At 35.2% G+C, this 22,332-nt stretch overlaps 1 protein-coding gene across 2 annotated transcripts in view; it reads left to right on the forward strand.

Annotated features, from left to right (window-relative positions):
* The window catches only part of CNTLN (centlein), a 306,857-nt gene that overhangs the window by 219,297 nt on the left and 65,228 nt on the right, over positions 1 to 22,332 (forward strand). Inside the window, exons 15-18 of one of the 2 annotated variants that reach the window (XM_044920332.1) lie at positions 2,666 to 3,201; positions 14,963 to 15,143; positions 17,868 to 17,961; positions 18,042 to 18,265. In XM_044920332.1, coding sequence (XP_044776267.1) covers positions 2,666 to 3,201; positions 14,963 to 15,143; positions 17,868 to 17,961; positions 18,042 to 18,265 — 1,035 coding nt within the window. The remainder of the gene's footprint in view (positions 1 to 2,665; positions 3,202 to 14,962; positions 15,144 to 17,867; positions 17,962 to 18,041; positions 18,266 to 22,332) is intronic. The other variant, XM_044920333.1, reaches the window with a different exon arrangement.

Here is a 22,332-nt window from a genome sequence, read left to right on the forward strand (position 1 = left end):
AAATTTTCATGAGTTGCACCCAAACTTAAATGGATTTTAGTCAAAAGAAAACGATAATGCTAATTTCCAGAATTGAAATCTCATATTCAAGATGTTTGTTGCATTTGTTCATAACATGTTGATTTAATGGCTAATTCAGCAATATTTAATGCAAGTAATTATATTCCATCTCAAGTAATTTTATTAAGTAGCTGTTGTGATTAATAATAATAGAGACAATAATGATGATGGTGATGGTGATGATAAACTGTTTAGACCTGACTGTCTACCAGGAACTATAGTATATGATCATATTTAATAATAATAATCTGCAAGACTGTTCCCATTTCACAAATGAGGAAACTTTAAAATAAGTTAAAATAAGTTATATATTTTGGGGCGCCTGGGTGGCTCAGTCGTTAAGCGGCTGCCTTCGGCTCAGGTCATGATCCCAGGGTCCTGGGATCAAGCCCCGCATTGGGCTCCCTGCTCCGCGGGAAGCCTGCTTCTCCCTCTCCCATTCCCCCTGCTTGTATTCCCTCTCTCACTGTGTCTCTCTCTGTCAAATAAATAAATAAAATCTTAAAAAAAAAAAAAAAGTTATATATTTTACCAGGTTAAGTAACTCGAGCTGGAAGTAAGATAGAGACCAGAACCAAATTTAATTTCCCCAAGACCACACTGTTTCTTAATATTTTTATATCACCACTGTCAAAATTAATTTTAAAAAAAAGAGGTGTAATTGCTTATTTGCACAAAATAGATTTTAAAAAATACAGTCTATTCTACTTACTCCATCATGGAATCTAACATGCTAAAATATTTTAAAATATATATATGAAAAGTATACTGTTGTTTGCAGTGATTAAAACCACTAAGAAACTGAAGAGATTGTAAAAAAGTGATATTCCTTATTTTGTTGTATTTTTTACTAAATAGAGAATAAAATTTGGCATAGAATGATTTTGAAAAAGTAAACGGTTTTCAGTCAGAGTTCATGTGTTCTTGAAAACTGTATTTTTTGTCACGTTATCCAGCTCTTCAATAAAGTATTTGCACTGTAAAGGAATAATAGAATTTCCCTTGCAAAAATACACAGAGGTCTGCAATAGTCTGGTACAAACTCTTTCATATACCTCTATTCCAGGTCAAGAGTAAGCCCTATAAAGACATAGGTCTAACAGTAGGTGACTATTATCATACTGTGGAATTGCAAATTTAAATTAGATGAGATTCTTAATACTTGTGTTGGGAAATATCCATGTCCTGAACAGGATAACCGATTGGTGAAGTCTACTGAATTAAATGAAGGAGGTTGACCTCACAAGAAGAATAGGGGGTGCAGAAGGATAGGTAAATCAGAAATGACTGAAAATTATATTTAGGAAACAACTTAGATATTCACTACCATAACTAAGTCCAGTAAACTGGAAAGCAATAAGAATATGCATAAGTTTCATCTTGTAGATTTCTGGAATATTTTAAGTTATTAGTTGTCAATACATCAAGTATGTTTCTCCTTTGAAGAATTGTTTTAAAAGTAAAAATGAGTCCATAAAGTGTTCCAATCATTTAGGTTTCTTGCTTGACCCCAGTTCTTTTTCATTTCCATGTGTATCTGGGTAACTCTTCCCCATATGGCTTGTAGAATAGTGTGAGGGGCACAGAATCTTGAATTTGAATCCCATTTCAAAGCAGGAAATGTTTACCTCTCTGCAGTATTTAAGTTTTCAGAGCCTCTATTTCTTCCTCTGGGCAGATAATTATTGGCTTTACTTACTTCACATGGTTTTGAGATGATCAGAAGAGATCATGTTTATGAAACCATCTTGTAAATGGTAAACTGTACTTTCCAAACAATGGTGATTATTTATTTTTCAAGATTTCAACTGAAATTAACTCCTCCTTGAAATTTTCATACTCATGGCTTAGAATTAATTGCTCTGTCCTTTTTGCCCAGACTTATGGCACTTAGATCCTATCCTTTATCAGATTTATTTATGCAAGTGCCTTTCTTTCCAAATAGTTTTTGAAATTTCTTAAGGTCAGAAATTGTATGTTTTCATTTCTATGTCCTACAGTGTGGACAATGTTTATTGAAATAAATGAACACAATTTTGGAATAATTATAATTTTAAGCTGTTAGAGTTTTTTTCAGTAAATGTTTAGTGTATAAACTAAGGACCTCATGACTACTAAAATCACATTTTTCTAATTTAGAATAAAGCAGCTTTGGTAGATTATATTTTATATAGGTAATCATGTTTTCATATGATAGATATTGAAGAAAATTGTTGTTTTATTAATGAAGTTTCTCTGTGTATCTGTTTTTAGACTTTTTGTATAAATTGCTTTTCTCTGAAAATATTTTTCACAATAGACTAAATAGCCAAAGCACTTATCTCAGAAAACTCTGCAAAGTTTATTAGCATACTTAGTTCTGTATCACTTTGTGTAGAATTTTAACTTCTTTTACCATCTGTCCTTTTTTCAACAGATGTATTATTGCATTTTATAATGTATTTATCTATACCACCATAGGATTATTTAGAAATTAAGTACTTTAGATTTATTTTGTCCTTGGTGCTAAGTGTGACTTTACTTTCATAAATTAGAAATGATAAAAAATATACAGCAGATTATGGTTTTGGACTTTTAAAAGAAAAAATTAAACTCTTCTGTTTAGGTCATTGAATTGGAAGATCGGCTAAAATCTTTTGAGAAAGGGTCAAGAAAAATAAAAGAAGGGAATAAAAAATTAATGAAAGAAAATGACTTCCTGAAATCCCTCTTAAAACAGCAACAAGAAGATTCAGAGGGCAGAGAAAAAGAGCTAGAACAGCTACAAAGGGGGAGTAAAGAAGTAGAAAAAGATAAAGCTGAACTTCAGGTAAAAATCAGTGAGCTGGAGAGAGAAGTCACTTCCCTAAGGAGACAAGTGGCAGAAGCTAATGGATTGAGAAATGAAAATGAAGAACAGATGAATTCAGTGGAGAAATTGCAGCATTCAGCAGACAAAGCTAAATCTGAGATGGCCACTACGGAAGTAAGATCTGGACAATACGATTGTAAGACAACCACGACCAAGGTTAAATTTAAAGCCGCGAAGAAAAAGTGCTCTGTGGGTCGTTACCACACTGTTCTTAATCACTCCATCAAGGTTATGAGCAATGTGTTTGAGAACCTCAGCAAGGACGGCTGGGAGGATGTGAGTGAAAGCAGGTAAAGCTCTCATTAACTTAGCTCTGTGGTGGGGACACTGTGCATATGTAAAGCACGAGCAAATGGAGATTGAATTTCAACTACTGTCGATTTGGTATTCAGAAAAAATACTGTCAGATCCTTTGAAATATCTTGGGAGGTCTTGTTCTGAGCTTATTGACTGAAATTTGCATGCAAAATTAGCCACAACTGCATGAGTATTTGAATAGGTGCCAGGAAACCCAAAAGAAGGCAATGCTTGATTTCTTCCAGTGATGCTATTTTCATGCAGTCATGAGGCTTGAAATTGACAGTTTGGCAGGTTGATTTAATTTGCTGGCCCTTTGCATATTCACCACTGACAGCTAAGGATTCCCAGGCAAGCCTACTAAGTCGGTTTAGTTATCTTGTGACATGCCAACCTGGGAGGAGAAACATTTTTCCCCCTTAATTTAGTTAGATAAATTTTGAATGACCCATTTCAGCTTGTTACCAGATGTCTACAAGCTGTTTAACATCCTTTAAATTAAGAACCATCTTCACTAATTATTTCATGTATGTATTTATGCAGTCAATGTACTAACTTCAATTGAATGGTGGTTAAAAATTAGTTCTTTAAAGTTAAAGCTCTATAAATTCCTAGTCCTAAGTTATATAACGCCTAGTGAATAGCTGCAGAAAAATACTAAAAATCTATAATATTTCTTTTCCTTACCCCTGGCTATACATTCGTATACATACTTGAAGCATATCAGTAAAACCACAAAGGCAAATGGATAGTAGAACACATCTTTTTATACTCAGGTAATAGGGAAGTTCAGTGTTGCCAGAATTGCTAACAAATTGAACAATTTTCCATAGTTCTGTCTTGTTTTGTAATGGCATGTATTTTCTTTTATTTTTCCAAGTTCTTTTTTTTTTTTTAATCCCCAAAAGAGATCTGTTTTAGTTTTGGGATGTCCCTGGATGGTGTAGGGGTGGCAAAGTTTTCCCTTCTTTCCTTCGAGGTTCCTTGGCTGGTCTAATAATGAAATTGTTATAAGACAGATTAACAGGAGGAAAACAAATAAGTTTAATAACATGCATCCCTTCTGTCTGCATAGGAGAGACCCAAGGAAACTGAGTAACAACCCCAAATGTCCAAAAACCATCACCTTAAATAATCATCTTCAGCTAAAGACAAAAGAAGATGGGGTCAGTTATGGGAAGTTATCAGGAAAAGTGCAGTAAATAAGGGGGAAGATTGTTATGCAGATTTAAGTCATTGTCTTCTTCATTTACAAGAATTTTTAGAGACTTAGAGTCATCCATTTCTTCCTGGTACAGGAAATCTCCATCACAAATGGAGATTTTCCTTATACATGTAAATGTCTCTTACAAAAAGGTAACTTCTACTTGACTTTCAGAACTTGTCCTATGTTTGCAGTTTCTTAAAAATAATTCTTATGCCAAAGAGACATATTTTGGGGTGGCAAATTCTGTTCCCCTGTAATCCCACGTTTGAAATTTCCCCAAGAAGTTTCATAGTCCAGAAGCTAAGCTGATAGATTGCTCTGGATCTCAAGGAACCAGTCTCTGCCCTGAGGATAGGTCAGTTTAGTTAAACAGTTGTGTGTTATTTCGGGAGGTGGGTCTTGCAGGTGGGCTCCCAAAACTAGACCTATTTTGTTGAGAAATCAGGCATTTAAAAAGGCATTCCTATGGAAGCAAAATAAAAACAAAGGTTAATGATTAGAGCAGATTATAAACCCAGTCTGAGTCCTGAGGGCAGCCAATAGAAAGAAGACATTTCTAGAGGGAGGGGCTGAAGCATCTTTTGCAGTTTGAATGAGTCTGATGATGTCATTGGTTGTTTAGGTAAACTTTCTGAGTGGCCCACACAGCAACAGGCATGAAGATTATCTAAACATGAGCTGTTGTGGTGGTTTCTCTGATGTTTATATCAAGTGACCTAGCTTCAGTTTGCAGGACTTCTGGAGAAAAGGCAGCTTTAGATCTCAGTGATTCCAAGTCAAAAGTATAAACTTAGTTTGGAGAGTCATAGCCAGATATTTGAGGAAACCAGGAGAATTCAGGATTCAGTACAGTTTATAGACAAACAACAAACCCTCAAGGCAATTAATCAGAACTAAAATCTAATATCCACAAAGGTGTGTTACTGAAACATAATTATTCTTTTCAAAGCACCCTAATTTCCACTAAAGGTAGCCAAATTAAGACTAATTTATAAAATAAGCCTAATTTCAATAAACTTGGCCTGATTATTTACATAAGTCCAGCAAAGAATAATGGTTGACCATATAGACTCTTCTTAAATCTGTTTTACTGGAATTTTTCATAAGGAGTTTCAGATTGAACTTTTTAAAGCCTCCAAGATGCCAGTCCAAGGATTTGCCCCCAGACTTGCCTGCAATAGCTATAGACTTGGGTAAATTTCTCTATTCTTGAGGTCCCCAAAATGTCCTGAGGTTTCTTCACCTGCCAAGAAGTGACCTTCCTTACCAGGTAAGGCTGCTGGGAGCCCTGTGAGCAGGGTACCAGGCTGTTTCCCAAGAAGTTTTATTGGCTTCATAAAGTCATCTTAGTTCCTGAAGGCTGTCTGGTCATATCTGAGTCTGTGCATGCTTCTCTCAAATAGGACATTCCAGTCAAAACCTTTGTAATATACCCAATGTTTCCAATTCTGTCATGTTATAAGAGAACAGATTCTTGTTGCATTTATGCAAAAAAAAAAAAAAAAGATTTCCATGAAAATGTAAGAATATTTACTAAGAGTTTCCAAATTCTGGAGGGATCACAAATGTTTCCATTTGTTTACAAAAGGTGCATTTTACCAAATTGTTGTAAGTCATTGTTAGCTTAAGAAAAGTTTTCTTTCTTTTTTTTTTAATTTTATTTTGTTATGTTAGTCACCATACAATACATCATTAGTTTTTGATGTAGTGATCCACGATTCATTGTTTTCATATAACACCCAGTGCTCCAAGAAGTACGTGCCCTCCTTAATACCCATCACGGGGCTAACCCATCCTCCCACCCCCCTCCCCTCTAAAACCCTCAGCTTGTTTCTTAAGAGTCCATAGTCTCTCATGGTTCGTCTCTCCCTCCGATTTCCCCCCCTTCATTTTTCCCTTCCTTCTCCTAATGTCCTCCATGCTATTCCATATGTTTCACAAATAAATGAAACCATATGATAATTGACTTTCTCTGCTTGACTTATTTCACTTAGCATAATCTCCTCCAGTCCCATCCATGTTGATGTAAAAGTTGGGTATAAGAGAAGAGTTTCTTAAATCTAGAAGAACAAAACATTAAAAATATTAATGATAAAGTCACAAAAACTATAATCATTCTCATCAGTTCCTTAAGTCCCATGTTATTAATTTTTGTTCTGCTTGAATCCAGTTTTTCTGTTAGTTCTGGAAACTCTTACCCAGCTCAGTTTTATGATCTTAATGTTATCAGAAACTGTATTTTAGAATATTTTCCATGAGTCTTCTTGGAGATCAAGCGTTTTCCAAACATTTTTGCAAAAGTTTCAGAGTAGGGGTGCCTGGGAGGCTCAGTCGGTTATGTGTTCAACTCTTGATTTCAGCTCAGGTCATGATCTAAGGGTCATAACATCAGGCTCCTTGCTGGGCATGGAGCCTCCCTTAAGATTCTCTCTCCTTCTTCCTCTGCCCCTCCCCCCTCCACAAGCTTGTGGTCTCTAAAAAAAAAACCACAAAAAACCAAAAAACTATTAAAATTTCAAAGTAAAACAAAAACTGTGTAAAATGACGGAGTTAAAAATGGCCATGGTTAAAGATCTAGTGAGAGTTCATTACAATGCAATTGACAAGGAAATTTGGTTATTTCTGTGATATACATACTTCAAGATAATAAGTAGAATTTAAGTGATAACATTATACCAGGACAAACCAGATTTTAAGAAATTTCATGCAAATTCCAGAACAGTTAAATTAATACATATATCTAGGGCGCCTGGGTGGCTCAGTTGGTTAAGCGACTGCCTTCGGCTCAGGTCATGATCCTGGAGTCCCGGGGTCGAGTCCCACATCGGGCTCCCGGCTCAGCAGGGAGCCTGCTTCTCCCTCTGACCCTCCCCCCTTTCATGTGCTCTCTCTCTCTCAAATAAATAAAATCTTTAAAAAAAAAAATTAATACATATATCTACAAAAATATCAAATAGGTTTGGCATCACTTTTTTGACATTTCTCATGTAACTTAATGAACCTTAATTAGGTTCAAACTTAAATCAACCTAATTAGGTTAATAACTCTTTTGAGATGTTCCAGGGATCCTCTGTAATATCTCAGAATTTCTTCCAGGTCAAAAAGACTTCATTTAGAATTTGATTTTGGGAAGTTTGTAAAAAATAGCGAAAGGTTTTGGACACTTGACTAAATAGGATCATAGTTCACTGTGAGATAATACTTAGTTATCCATTTAACCAACGTTACAAAGACTTCACAGGCAAATACAGAAGTTTACACAGTGCTCAGCAAAACTTAGCCGTTTTTATATCGAAAGGACCGTTTGGTTAAGTAATAAAAAACCTGATTATAAAAATAATGAAGCACGGGATTATTTTGATAAAAAACACAAAATCTTTGCTTTCAGGGTACATTAGTTTAAAAGGTAAAGAAGAACCTGTCATAGTCTCTTATCAAGAATACACCAATAGTCGGGCGCCTGGGTGGCTCAGTTGGTTAAGCGACTGCCTTCGGCTCAGGTCACGATCCTGGAGTCCCGGGATCGAGTCCCGCATCGGGCTCCCTGCTAGGCAGGGAGCCTGCTTCTCCCTCTGACCCTCCTCCCTCTCATGCTCTCTGTCTCTCATTCTCTCTCTCGCAAATAAATAAATAAAATCTTTAAAAAAAAAAAAAAAATAAAAAAAAAAAAAAAAAAAAAAGAATACACCAATAGTCAAGAAAATGTTGTACTTTTACCAGAGACAAAATCAAACTATAAAGTTGTAGCAGCTTACTTTTGATATTAAAATTCACTCAATGAAATTAATTCCAATCTAGCCAGTCCTGACCATGCATTAAGTTCCTTTCTAAAGATTCCTTTCCACAAACTTTCTACAAGTTTCTGATTTTGTCCTGTTTTTCCTCTTTCCCATTTTTAATTAACCAGTTTTACTTTGGGACATATTTACTTTCTTTTCCTTCAACAAAATGCATTTCTATTTTACTGAAAACACACATCCTACTTTTCTTGCATTCAGAGATGATTTTCTTGTTATTTCTAGTAGTTTTAGTTACATTTACTAATTAGAATTCTTAACCCTTAGAAACCTTAATTTCTAGTGAAAACTAAGTAAGCAGTTGTGAACTCTGTGTTATACCATCATTCTTTAGATTGCTAAATTTTATAAATGTATTCCATAATTTCTAGAAACATATGCTGCCCTCTTTTAAAAATAGTGCAGTCTTTCAGTATGGTACAAGACATGTTTACTAACAGATCCAAATAATTCTTTAATTCCTGTGTAATATGAAGCTGAAAGTAGATAAACCTATGTTCAGTAATTATTTTATCTTATTTGGAAATGATCTAGATATTCAGTGAGTTCCCCACCACTGAATTTAACCTAGCAAAACTTTAAAGTTTCAACTTACCAAAGGTATTTGGGAAACTATTTTTTAAGTATACATACTATAAAATATAATTTCCGTTAAAAAGTTTACCTAAAAGCTCTTACCCCACTAACAGCTGTCTGAATCACTCACTTCCAGCAATGACGTTTAGACTATCCATGAAAACTTCATGAGACATTAGACACAGCCAGCCATCATCCCAAGTTATTTTTCTTGCTGACAAATTTTGTAAGAGATACAACATGAAGTTATTTGACTAGTAAACCCAGGAAGAATAAAAGTTGTATATCTGCATTATATAGTCATTGTTGGTAATTCTAATATATTAGAGTTTTAATTAAACCAATGAACTTAAACTAGTTTTTATTTACCAAAGATTATCCCAGGTCATGTGAACTTGAAAAACATTTGGGTCCATTTTTGTTACATTTCTGAGAATTCAATTTATGTATATGTTTAATTTTCTTTATGTCAGTTAAGTAGAGTTCTTTCACAAATTAATTTTGGTAATACCATCCGGAGGCAGAAAAATATCACATATCTCCAACATACATATACAGACATACAGAGACCTTAAAATTTTAGCTGTGGGACAGGTATGATAATGTAGAATTTACTAGTAAAAGAACAGTGGGAATGAGTTAAGTTTATCTGTTCAGATGGCTAAAGCTTTTTGTTTCTTTGTTTTTACTAATATCTGTGGAGAAGACACGTGGTTTTTCATTTGCCTAAGTTTCAAATGAGCTTTCCCCCTTTTGTTCTCCTTCTGATAAGAATTACCTCCTTGAAGTCTGTAGAACATTTACGTCTCAAAAGCACAGGGCTCAAAACGCAAGTTCCTCCAAGAAGAACTTTGGTTTCCTAAGGCCAATATTTACAAGCCTTTTGATTCCATAGAGAAGGTAGTAAAAAGGATTGGTGGACCTTGAATTGTTTCTGGAGCCACACCTATGGTCCTGTGAAGACTAGATGTGTAAAGCAAGAATGGCTGTTTTCAGTTCCTCTGAGAATTGGGTTGTTGCTAAATGATATCAAAGAACTGTCACAACCATCCAACTATGTTGAATGTTTTTTTTCCCTTTGGGTACATTTAGCTTAGGAGAAGCCCTTAAAAAAAAAAAAAAAAAAAAAACCAAAAAGCAAAACAAAACAAAAATCCTACCAGGCACTACATACCAGCTTTGTTCACAAGTTTAGTCAGACTGGTAGCTTTCCATCTAATTTTCTGCCTTTTTAATCTATCCACTAATCTCAGGAGGTAATCCACTTACAAAAACTTTTGAGGATCCTTCCTTAGTTTAAGAAATTCTTTAACTATGGCCCTTAGTTCATCCTTTGACCAAGGAGTGAAAGATAGCTGAGGAGCATTGCCCCCAGTCTCAACTGGTTATTTTAAAAGGTAATAATCTCTTCAGACTGGAAAGGCAATTCAGACAGAGATTTAGTAAAATGTGGGCATTCAGGTAAAGAATGATAGAGGGGAGCAATAGGAGTCATGTCAGCCTTAATAACTTTTGTTTTAGGTACCCCTTGGATCTTTAGTTTTTCATTTGCCCAATTTTCCAAATATCCACCCCTCTTTTCTTTTTTGATGAGAAACTTCTCCCCAAAGTTTGCATTTTAAAGAATGTCTCTTAGGTCCTACAAAAGATGGGGGCAAGAAAACTTATATCACAAAGGCATAGAAAAAAATAAGTTTTGTCCAAGATGGAGTTTTGGAGGCATATTTGCCTATTATTAGAGGTCCAGGGTAATTTAAATTTTTCCTTTTTTTCTTAAGTGCAGGGCAATTCTTTTTCCAGGGACCTGATATCTACAAGCAGTTTGAGATTGAATAGGTGAGGTCTGAGGATTGGTAAAGATAGGTGAGCTTTAAATTGCTTTTAGAACCACATTTAAGGTTTTGTAGAGATTTGCAGAGAGGTGGGGAGGTTTAAACAAGGGTCCCAGATATCCAAAAGATCTTCTGAAGGGTCAGAGACAGGGAGTTGGAGATAAGTGGGTGTGGCAGAGGGTAGAATTTAGATTAGATATGGATCCTAATTTTTCTTCTGAATATAATTTCTATTCTTTCATATTGTCAAGGGAGTCCTTAGGACTAGCTGTTATACTTCTCTGTGTCATTCTCAAACTTATTTGCCTCTGTTAGAATTACCTTGATTTTATAAAAATTCCAAAGCTCAGACTGTGGGATCTCCCGATTGGATGGGGGCCACCAAATGTGGAGCCAGTGACACTAGTGGTGAAAGAATTCACCTGAGAGAAATTGATTGGATACATCGCGAGGGAGCTGCAGGCAGGACCGCGGAGAGACTATCTGGCAGGAGGCAGTCGGTGGGGGGCCGTAGTTAAAGGGGGGAGGTGAGGAAGTATGGGAGCATATGGAATTTAACTTTTTTGATACTGTGTCTGGGTGTAAGTCATCCATTGGTCAGCTAGGGCTTATATGGATATTTAGAGGTGGGTCGCCTAATAGGCCTGTTTGTATTCAGCCGGGGGTCACTGTGGGCCCTTCTACCTTATTCAGCTTTCCATTGTTCGAGTTGGGTGCCTAAAAGCGGCTTTACACAGACCACACCTCAGAACAATTAAATCAAAACTTCTGTGGTGGGATACAAGTTTCACTGTTTTTTGAAGCTCTCCAACTGATTCCAATATGTAGACTAGTTTGGGAACCACTGTTTTAAATGATCATTGGGTCAAGCCCCTTGTCTTCAGGCAGGTAATAAAAACTTAAAAACAGGGCACCTGGGTGGCTCAGTCAGTTAAGTGTCTGCCTTCAGCTCAGGTCATGATCCTGGGGTCCTGAGATCAAGTCCTGCATGGGTCTCCTTGCTCAGCTGGGAGTCCGCTTCTTTTCCTCCCTCTTTCTGCCACTCCCCCTGCTTGTGCTCTCTCTCTCTCTACAAATAAATAAAATTAAAACAAACAAACAACAACAGCTTAAATACAAATTGATGAAGGTGAAGAAGGACCAAATCTGCATTTCCATTTCCTTTTTCCTTCTTCTAAGGTTTTCTTCCTTGTTCTCAAAAGCCATTAGAGAAAATCCTCCTCAACTTAAAATCCACTAAGTATTTATCTATGTCTTCAAGGAAATTCTAGTTTCAGCTACTAATTATATCTCAGCCAGTGATACTACCACACTCTTCATAATAGAAGTGGTGGGGTTTACTCATGTGTGAGTATGTATATATGAATAAATACATGAAAGCTAAGTAACACAGTCAGTTCTAATTTCATCATATTAGTGCATGTGCAGATGGTCACATATTTTGGGAGATGTATCACAGTATCTCTTAAAACATAAGATTGTCATTTAAGTTGCTTAGCGGTAAAATTCGGTTTTACACTGTGAGGATTAAGTGTTACATTTCCTGCCTGACAGAACATGCTCAGGAATCACTCAGCTACAAAAAATTCTCAAACAATTAGAAATCCCACAGTGGAGCTTTAGGACTTTACAACATTCTATTTCTTTTAGCTTTTCATAGTCTGAAATATAAGAAAATTTACTTGAATACTGAGAAATAAGAACTTTGTCCTTTATAGGTATATATATAAAATACTATATGATATAATTATCTGCTTATTAATATTTATTTATATACTTACGAATGTTTATTTCTCATAGTTGAACAGCATTATAAAAACATGCTGTCAAATGACAAAAATAATACAATTTAGTAACAAGTTTGAAGTCCTTTATTCAAGGCAAAACAGTCCATGGATTGGGGGAGTACAGTGCCTAGCAAGATGTGGCACACTCTTCCTAAGGATTTTGGGCAAGAGGGAGTTTTATAGAAGTAGTGCAGGGGCGCCTGGGTGGCTCAGTTGGTTAAGGTCTGCCTTCAGCTCAAGTCATGATCTTGGAGTCCTGGGATCTAGTCCTATGTCAGGCTCCCTGCTTAGTGGGGAGCCTGCTTCTCCCTCAAATAAATACATGATTTAAAAAAAGAAGAAGAAGAAAAAGCACTGCAGAAAACAGGGCATGGTTAGCTAGGAGGTCAGTGATTTTTTGGTAAGGCCAGTATGTCCTGTTCTCTAGGGTAAGGTGAGTTAGCTAAAGCTGTGTTGGAGGATTGTGATTGGTGTATATTAGGTTTCCTTGATGGTGAGGTATTTACCATAAGGGCAGCAGACTTAATTCAGATTTCTGATATGGGCCAGGCCACTGGCGCAGCCTGCATTCTGTGGGTCCTGATATATAAATAACTTTTATCAATGCCCATTCAGTGATGGGTGATCATCAGGAAGAGTTATTAATAAGAACTTGAAAAAGAAAAGCAGAATTTCAGCAAAGCATGTTTATCAAATCTGTGAATAACATGACATTGAAAGGTATAGAAAATACTTTACAAAATTGAATAAAAATCCCCAAGGATAGCAGTAGATTGGGAAGATAGAGTTATGCGGAAGACTACAGGGTGCGTTACTTAGCTGGAAAATGCCAATTGCTCAATGATACAATGGGAAAAATATAGGACTTTGCAAGAGTATACATAAAAATATTGTAGGAGGTTTTAATTAAATCTCGTATGAGTCTACAGTACAATATACATGTCAGAAAAGCTTGCATTATTTTAGTCTGCATCTACCAGGAGTTCAACTAAGTAATTCACATAGTATACTTGGAATATGAAATTGAATTCTGGACATAATGCTCCATTAAGTTAAGGTGGAGCATATTCAAGAGTGACCAGGGTAGAAAAGCATCTCAAAAACACACATAATAGGAATATTTGAATAAGCTAGGGATGTTTTTCTTGAGATGTTTCAAGCATCAAATGATCATATCCAAATAGTTAAGAGATCATCCATATGGAAAAGGAATTGGACTTATTTGTATGTTCTACTCAACCTCAACACTTTTATTTTCCTTCCATTAGCACCAACTGTTAACATAATATAGATTTTTCTTATTTTTCTTGTTATCTGAACCCACCCCATTAGGATGACAGCTACATAAGGGCAGGGATTTTTATCTCCTTTATTCACTTACTACTTTGTCCTTTGTGCCTGGAAAAGTGCCTGGCATATAATTGGTACTTACCAGGAGTTTTATTGAATGGTGAATGGACATAAGAGATGGAACTGGGATCAGTGGGTGAAAGCCTCAGAGACTCAGAGATTGTCCCAGACTAAGGGACAACTTTTCTTTTTTTTTTTTTTTAAAGATTTTATTTATTTATTTGACAGAGAGAGAGATAGCTAGAGCAGGAACACAAGCAGGGAGAGTGGGAGAGAGAAGCAGGCTTCCCGCCGAGCAGGGAGCCCAATGTGGGGCTCTATCCCAGGACCCCAGGATCATGACCTGAGCCGAAGGCAGACGCTTAACGACTGAGCCACCCAGGCGCCCAGGGACAACTTTTCTGTTGGAAATATTAAAACTTTCTGTCCTGGCTCAGAAGTCTTAAGTGCTCTACCCCTGGCATTGTTAAAACACGTGCTTCCTGAGTTAACACTCAGTAGAAGTACTACGGAAGTGGTACTACTAGGCATTTGATACTCGATATTCTAATTTCTTGATGAGATTTTACAATTTTGGAAAACATTTTTTTTAACATGTAGTTTCTTTTCATTTGGGTGACAAGTAACTATGACATTGAACTATTTTTCAATAGGCATACTCTTTTTCTTTGATAGACACACTTTTCAAATATGGCGTATGTAAGGGAATTATAATAAAGAGGATATTTGGTTGTGAAATAATTGTGAGAAAAATCAGGACCCACTGATATAATATAATATTTATCAGATGGAGAAACATGGTCCAGAGACAGTAAGTAACTAAAAGAGCCATATAGCCAGCACTCAAGTCCCAGGCCAGTGCTTGCTTGCTGAGTCTGCTAATTTTACTGCAATAATGGGTCTCCATTTAAATGACATTCAAATTTCAGTCACCAATGTAGATGCCGCATCAGGTTAAAGAAGTCCTACTTGTACTTATTTATTCATCTTAAGAAGTTAGAGGCCATGTATGGAATCCACAGAAATAAGAGACTGTACAACATGTTTACACTAATTGTCCTAACATAGAAAACCAGGAAATGCTCAAATTAAACTTATAGCTTACATGCAATATGTGCTATAATAGTATTTGGTCTTGAACTTAAACGAGGTACATTTAACAACTCTTCTTCCTGGATTTTATGTTCCCCCATTTTTTTCAAAAGCAGTGATTCTGAAGCACAGACCTCTGCAGATTTAGGAACAATTATTGTAGAAACATCCCAGAAAATAAGTCCTATAGAAGATGGAAGAGACCAGAAAGAAAGTGACCAAACAGAAGACAGCCAAATGCAAGGAAAAGAAATGGTACGAATATATTCAAATACAGATGGCAAGACCCCAAAGGTATATGACACAGTGTTGCTTAATTATAAGCTATGTTTTTAATTTTATGCTTCATAACTTAAATTTCATGGCCAGTGATTTAATTTGAATCCTTAGAAAATGTTTTTCTTTGAAATATACAGTGGAAATACTCAACTTTTTAATAGTTTTTAAATAATTAAATAATTTTTAAGTACCAATTAAATAATTTTTAAGTACCAATTTGGTACAAACTTTTGTATAGTTGAAAATGGAAATAGATATTATTTTCCTAAATATAAATCTTAAGGTATTTATATCTTAGCCAAAAAAAAAAACAGGTGATAATAAGCTTATTAGTTTTTAGATATGTTACCAAGAGCATGATCCCTAAAAGAAAATATCAATAAATTAGACTTAATTAAAATTAAGACATTTTGGTCTGTGAAAGTCCCTCTTTTGAGGATAGAAAGATATGCTATAAACTGGAGGAAGTATTACAAACCATATATGTGACAAAGGACTCATATTTTGAATATATATTTTGTCAAAACTCAACAATAGAAATTCAAAGTAATCTAGTTAGAAAATGGAGTAAAAAACATGAACAAACATTTCACTGAGAAGGATAAATGGAAAGCAGATAAACACACATAAAGATTTCCAACATCACTAACCATTAGGGAAATGCAGATGAAGACCCTGATGAGATACACATCTTTGGAACAGTAAAACTGAAAGTAATGACAACACCAAATGCTGACAAGGATGCAGAGAGATTGGATCTCACATACATACAGTGCTAGTGTGAATATAAAGTGGTATAGCACTCTGGGAAACAGTTGGCAATTTCTTTAAAAAAAAAAAAAAAGAAAGGAAGGGGAGGGTGGGTGGCTCAGTTGTTTAAGCATCTACTTTTGGCTCAGGTCATGATCCTGGGGTCCTGGGGTTGAGTCCCATGTCAGGCTTTGTGCTCAGCGGGGAGTCTGCTTCTCTCTCTCTCTCCCTCTGCCCCTCCCCACTGCTTATTCTCTCTCTCTGACAAATAAATAAATAAACTCTTAAAAACAAAAAAAAAATGGGACACCTGAGTGGCTCAGTTGGTTAAGCATTTGCTTTCGCTCAGGTCATGATCCTGGGATCCTGGGATCATGTACTGCATTGGGCTCCTTGCTCCATGGGGAGCCTGCTTCTCCCTTTTCCTGCTGTTCCACCTACTTGTGCTCTCTCTCTCTCTGACAAATAAATAAATAAAATCTTTAAAAAGAAAAAAGGAACTATTATCATACAACCCAACTATTTGCCTCTTGGACACTTATCCCAGAGAAATGGAAATTTATGTTTACCCAAAAACCTGTACATGAATGGTCATAACAACTTTGTTTCTAATAGCTGAAAACTGGCAACAACCAGAATTCCCTTCAATAGCTGAATGGTTAAACTGTGATATATTCATTCTATGTAATACTACTCAGCAAAAAAAAAGAGAGAGAGAGAGAGACAAACTGTTGACAAACACTATATCCTAGATTTGTAACCTCAAATTTCTCATCTTGAGTTAGGGGCCTAGGCCATCTTTCCTTGCTTTTATGTTCTGTATTGCTATATACATGGAATTTCAAGTTCAGAGGAGATGATCCATTGTCCTGTATTTTGTTGGCCACTTTGTTGGTCACGTGTGTCTCTGGATTCGTGCTCCACCTCATTTGTGGCATCAGAATTGCCTTTAATGTTTTGCCATGTTAAAAAAAAAAAAAACTTTAAGTGTGCTGATTTCAATGTTTAAGATTTTCCTGAATTTCTATGGGGGCATCTGAGTGGCTCAGTCAGTTGAGCATCACTGTTGGTTTCAACTCAAGTAGTGATCTCATGATGATGAGATCAAGCCCCGCCTCAGGTTCCACACTCAGCTCAGAGTCTGCTTAAGACTCTCTCTCTCTCTTCCTCTGCCTGTCCCCCCCCCCCACTTATGTGTGCATGCTCTCTTTCTCTCTCTAAACACATAAAATCTTAAAAAAAAAAAAAAAAAAAGAATTTTTCTGAGTATCTAGTCAGAAATAATCCTGGAAATGGAAGCCCATTCTTTTTTATTTTAGGTCCATTTAATTTGATACCAAGTCTGGTGACTAATCTTGGTAATTTGGTAGTTTTGTTTGGGACATTTTTATAGTGCTTAGTACATGACTGGCACTTGAATCCTCATAAAGCAATGAAAGAAACATTTTTTAAAAATATATCTTATATACTGGTTCTAAAGTTCAAATGAGGTATTTCAAAAATATTTTGAGGAATGAAGTAATATCAGGACTTATTGAAACCATATACTGCTTTATATATTTTCAGTATTTTTCAGTATATATGTATATAATGTATACATATACATATATACGTATATATATGTATGTATATATAATGATATATAGAGTCATAAGTTATTAAATATTCTTATTTTTATTGCTTTTATTATATTTCCTCCTAGATTTTTAAACTGGCCAAAGGTTAAATTTCTGCCACTTTGGGGTTGATTTTGTATTTGTATGTTGTGCCTGCTAGGTCAACTTCTTTTTTTTCTAGTTCAGCTTTAATCACATATTATATTCATTTATGAGTTCTTGGTATTAGTTATAGAATTTTATTGTTTAAATTTTTTTTAGTCTGCGTAGATAAATATATTTTTAGGTAAAGAAATAATATTATTTATTATGTTCATTCACTTGAAGTCATTATTGAGTAATAATCTAATTTTTATAAAACCTTCAAATTTAGAATTATTTTCATTACAAGAATGCCAAAAGACCAACTTTTCAAAAGAAGAATGGTAATATACAAAAGAGTTCACATACAACAGTTCCTACCAGAGGTAAGGATATATATGAAATTAACAATATCTTTTTAATTTACTGTGGTTTTAAAAATATATTATAAATATTATTTTTATAGTTAACAGAGAAAAGTGGAAAAATATAACTGCCCAGAAATCAAGTAGCAATATTATTTTATTACGAGAACGTATTGTATCCTTACAACAACAAAACAGTGTACTTCAGAATGCCAAAAAAACAGCAGAATTGTCTGTCAAAGAATATAAAGAAATCAATGAAAAACTCCTTCAGCAACAGCAAGTATCTGATCAACGATATCATACAAGCAGACAGACAATAAAGGTAAAGGAACTTTAAAAATTGATTATAATAGACTATATTGTAAGGGTGGATATTTTGTTTTACATGTGTTGTTTGGTTCATATTTGTTTTCTTTATTGTGTTATAACTTGGACTTTAAGAACAGGCTTTATAAATGCATTTATGTTGCCCATTTGCCCATGTTTAAAACTTTGAATTTCTCATTATAAATCAAATTATTAAATAGTAATTGCCTCAGTTCCTTTTTGCAAATACTAGTATAACGTGAAGATTTTAACATAAATATCTATTTTAATGTGTTCCTATAACTTATCTATGCTTTTGTTAAACTCAGGTGAATTGAGTTTTCTGCAACAGTTTTTAGACATATTATGACATTGCTGGTTATCATAATTTAATCTTAAATGAAAAGGGAAAGATTGTACCTTAAGTCCCCATTCTTTTTTTTCTTTAAATATTTTATATTATGTTATGTTAATCACCATATATTACATCATTAGTTTTTGATGTAGTGTTCCATGATTCATTGTTTGCATATAACACCCAGTGCTCCATTCAGTATGTGCCCTCTTTAATACTCATCACCAGGCTAACACATCCCCCCACCCCCCTACCCTCTAGAACCCTCAGTTTGTTAAGTCTCCATTCTTAAAGGTATTTGCTTGTATAAAAAAAATGATTTGTTAAAAATTTGTCTTACACAGAAGAATTCATCATTTTGGAAAATAATTTTTAAATCACTATCATACATAATTTCACATTATGCTTAAATTCTCTACTTCTGTTATCTAGTGCTTTGATTCAAGCAATACTCAGTAAATGTTTTAATTATAAAGGATTACTATTTTGATAGTTGTACTAATAAGAACTGTGTTCTGGCTTCATTCCCAAAGTAGCCTTATAACCAAATCTGACCCATGTTCCAAACGTTCTCTGAAAGTTACATTCTATGATCTGGATTTTAAAAATTTATTAAGACTTGTTTTCTGGACTAACAGATAGTAGATACTCCAGAATATCCCATGTGCAATTGAGAAGAACGTGTATTCTGCTGTTGTTGGATTGAATGGTCTATATATATCTGTTGAGTCTAGTTGGTTAATAATGATGTTCAGCTCTTCTATATTCTTGTTGATGTTCTGTCTAGTTCTATCAGTTGTTGAGTGTGAAGTATTTAAATCACCTGCTATTAATATTTTTGTAATAACTTTAATGAGATATAATTCACATACCATATAATTCTCTTATTTAGTGCAATGGTTGTTACAATATAGACAAAATTGTGCAGCTATCACTAAAATCAATTTTAGAACATTTTCATAACTTCATAAAGGGACCCTGTACCCTTTATCTGTGATCCTTCCCCATCTCTGCCAACTCTAGGCAACTACTAATCTATACTCTATATAGACTGTAGGGGCAGAAAAATTTATCCTACTTCCCTTCTAGGTTATTTGGCTTTCTAATAATTAAATGATCATAAGACAGATTAACCGGAGAAAAACAAATTTAATTTCATATTTATGAGAGCCCCATAAAAATATGAGACCCATAAAGCAGCTAGATAATTGAAGCTTATATAACATCCTGAGCTAAGGAAAGGGGTGGGGGTCTGGGACACAAAGGGAGGAAGGCCTTTCACAGGAAGGCTAGAGGAGATGTGTGGAAAACAAAGGTTGTTCTGTTATGCAGATAAAGTTCTTAGGTAAAAAGGGAGATGCTTGGATGGCTCAGTTGGTTGTGTCCAACTCTTGGTTTTGGCTCAGGTCATGGTCTCAGGGTCATGAGCTTAGCCCCACATCAGACTCCATGCTCAGCACAGAGTCTGCTTGAGATTCTCTCCCTCTGACCCTCCTTCCACTCTGTCTTTCTCTAAAATAAATAAATAAAATCTTTAAAAAATAATTTCTTAGGTAAAAGGTATTTCTGGTAATACTTCTCTTCCTGATACAGGCCTGGTTTCCAATGTAAATTTAGGCAATTGAAGGGAATGGATAAAGAGCTTTTCTTGAATCTGCTGGGATTTGCTTGCCTTTACTCAAAATAATCCTTATGTCAAAGAGACATAATTTGGGGTGACAGAATCTGCTCCCTTTCAAGATTTGCCTATCCAGACATTTTGTATAGATGGAATCTTCCAATATGTGGCTTTTTGTGTCTGGCTTCTTTCACTTCACATAATGTTTAAAAGTTCATCTATGTTGTAGCATATATCACTATTAGCATAAGGATTTTGAAGACTTTTTTCCTCCATAGAAGAAATGAAGAAACAAGCAAACATTATTGGGAGTCAACATCTTCATAACCCTTTGTACAGAACCTAATTTCCTAAGAAAGGATCAATGTAATAATTCTAAGACAATTGATGGATCAAGGGAGTTACAAGTTTTCTAAGCCATAAATTCCTATCTTTAAAAAGATTGAAGATCAAATAAAAGCATTTTACATGAAAACTATAAAACATTTTTGAGATTCTCCATGTACATTGGGGAATACTTATAATTCCTCTAGGAAATTCTAGAAATGAACCAAAGACTGCAACAATCTAGGAAATATTATTCAAGAAAAATAGCTGAGTCTAAATAAGGACAGGAAACTTTGTGGCATTATAATTTGCCTTGGTCCCATTCTCCATAATCCTAGCTCTGCAGTAGCCTGGGAATAAAGAAGGTCCATGTTCCCTATGCAGCCTGGCAACTACCAGAAGAAGCTGAATGGAACTATAGCTCCTGTAAAACCTGATTCCCAAATAGTTGTCATCATTTGACCTGTCTGATGCTTTCCTTGAAGACCCCAGTTGAAAAAATGACTCTGATCTCAATCATTGTGAGCAGCCTTCTTGGCGGATGAGGTGGGTGGATGAGACTGTCAAAACAATCACAAGCAAGTGTTTTAACTTCAGGCTGCCTGAGGTGATAGATTCTAGTTTAGGTCAAATAATATATTAACCAAATAGCTTAAAAGTAAAAGCTGTGGAATGAGATGTCCATAAAAGTTTTGTTTTTTTTTAAAGATTTATTTATTTATTTGAGAGAGCAAGAATGAGAGAGAGTACATGAGAGGGGGGAGGGTTAGAGGGAGAAGCAGGCTCCTCGCTGAGCAGGGAGCCCGATGCGGGACTCGATCCCGGGACTCCAGGATCATGACCTGAGCCGAAGGCAGTTGCTTAACCAACTGAGCCACCCAGGTGCCCTCCATAAAAGTTTTGAAAGGCTCTGACAAATTCCTGGGAATCTGGAGGACACATGCATTCACACAGTTTTGTGAATACTCAGGAAAGGAATGAGAAAGCCTAGGCACTTGCCTCTGACTTACCATAAGGCTCTGCACCATGATAGTAAATAATAAGGCAGTATTGTTCATAGCAGCATTATTGGTAATAACCAGAAGGTAGAAACAACCTAAATGTCCATTAGTTGATGAAAGGATAAATTGTGGTATATGCATACAGCAGAATATTATTAAACCACAAAAAGTAATGAAGTATTGATACATGTTACAACATGGGTGAAACTTAAAAATATTATAGTTAGTGAAAGAACACGTCAGAAAAGAGAACATATTATCTGATTCCATATATATGAAATATCCAGAATAGGCAAATCTATAGAGACAGAAAGTAGATTAGTGTTTGCTTTGGGCTGGGGGAAAAGAAGAACATGGTAGTGATTGCTAAAGTGTGTGGGTTTCTTAAAGTGATGATAATATTCTAAAATTCACTGTGTTGATGGTTGAACATATCTGTGAATATACTAAAAGACACTGAAAATTTATACTTTAAATGAATGAATAGTATGGTATGTGAATTATATCTCAGTAAAACTTTTTTTTATGTTGGTTTTAAATGGGAAAATATACCAACAAATAATAGTATCTGCAAGACTTTTATTGATAATGTATCTATGGTTGACAGACTAATAGATTAAAAACCATTCTCTATTCAAATTAATAAAACCTACTGCCAACATAACAATTGTTTCTGTAATGTATATTGTGGAAGGGGTGCTAGGGTGGCTCCAGTTGGTTAAGTGTCTGACTCTTGATTTCAGATCAAATCATGATCTCAGGGTTGTGAGATGGAGCCCCAC

The sequence above is a fragment of the Neomonachus schauinslandi genome, chromosome 13, assembly GCF_002201575.2.
Source record: "Neomonachus schauinslandi chromosome 13, ASM220157v2, whole genome shotgun sequence".
Lineage (NCBI taxonomy): Eukaryota > Metazoa > Chordata > Mammalia > Carnivora > Phocidae > Neomonachus > Neomonachus schauinslandi.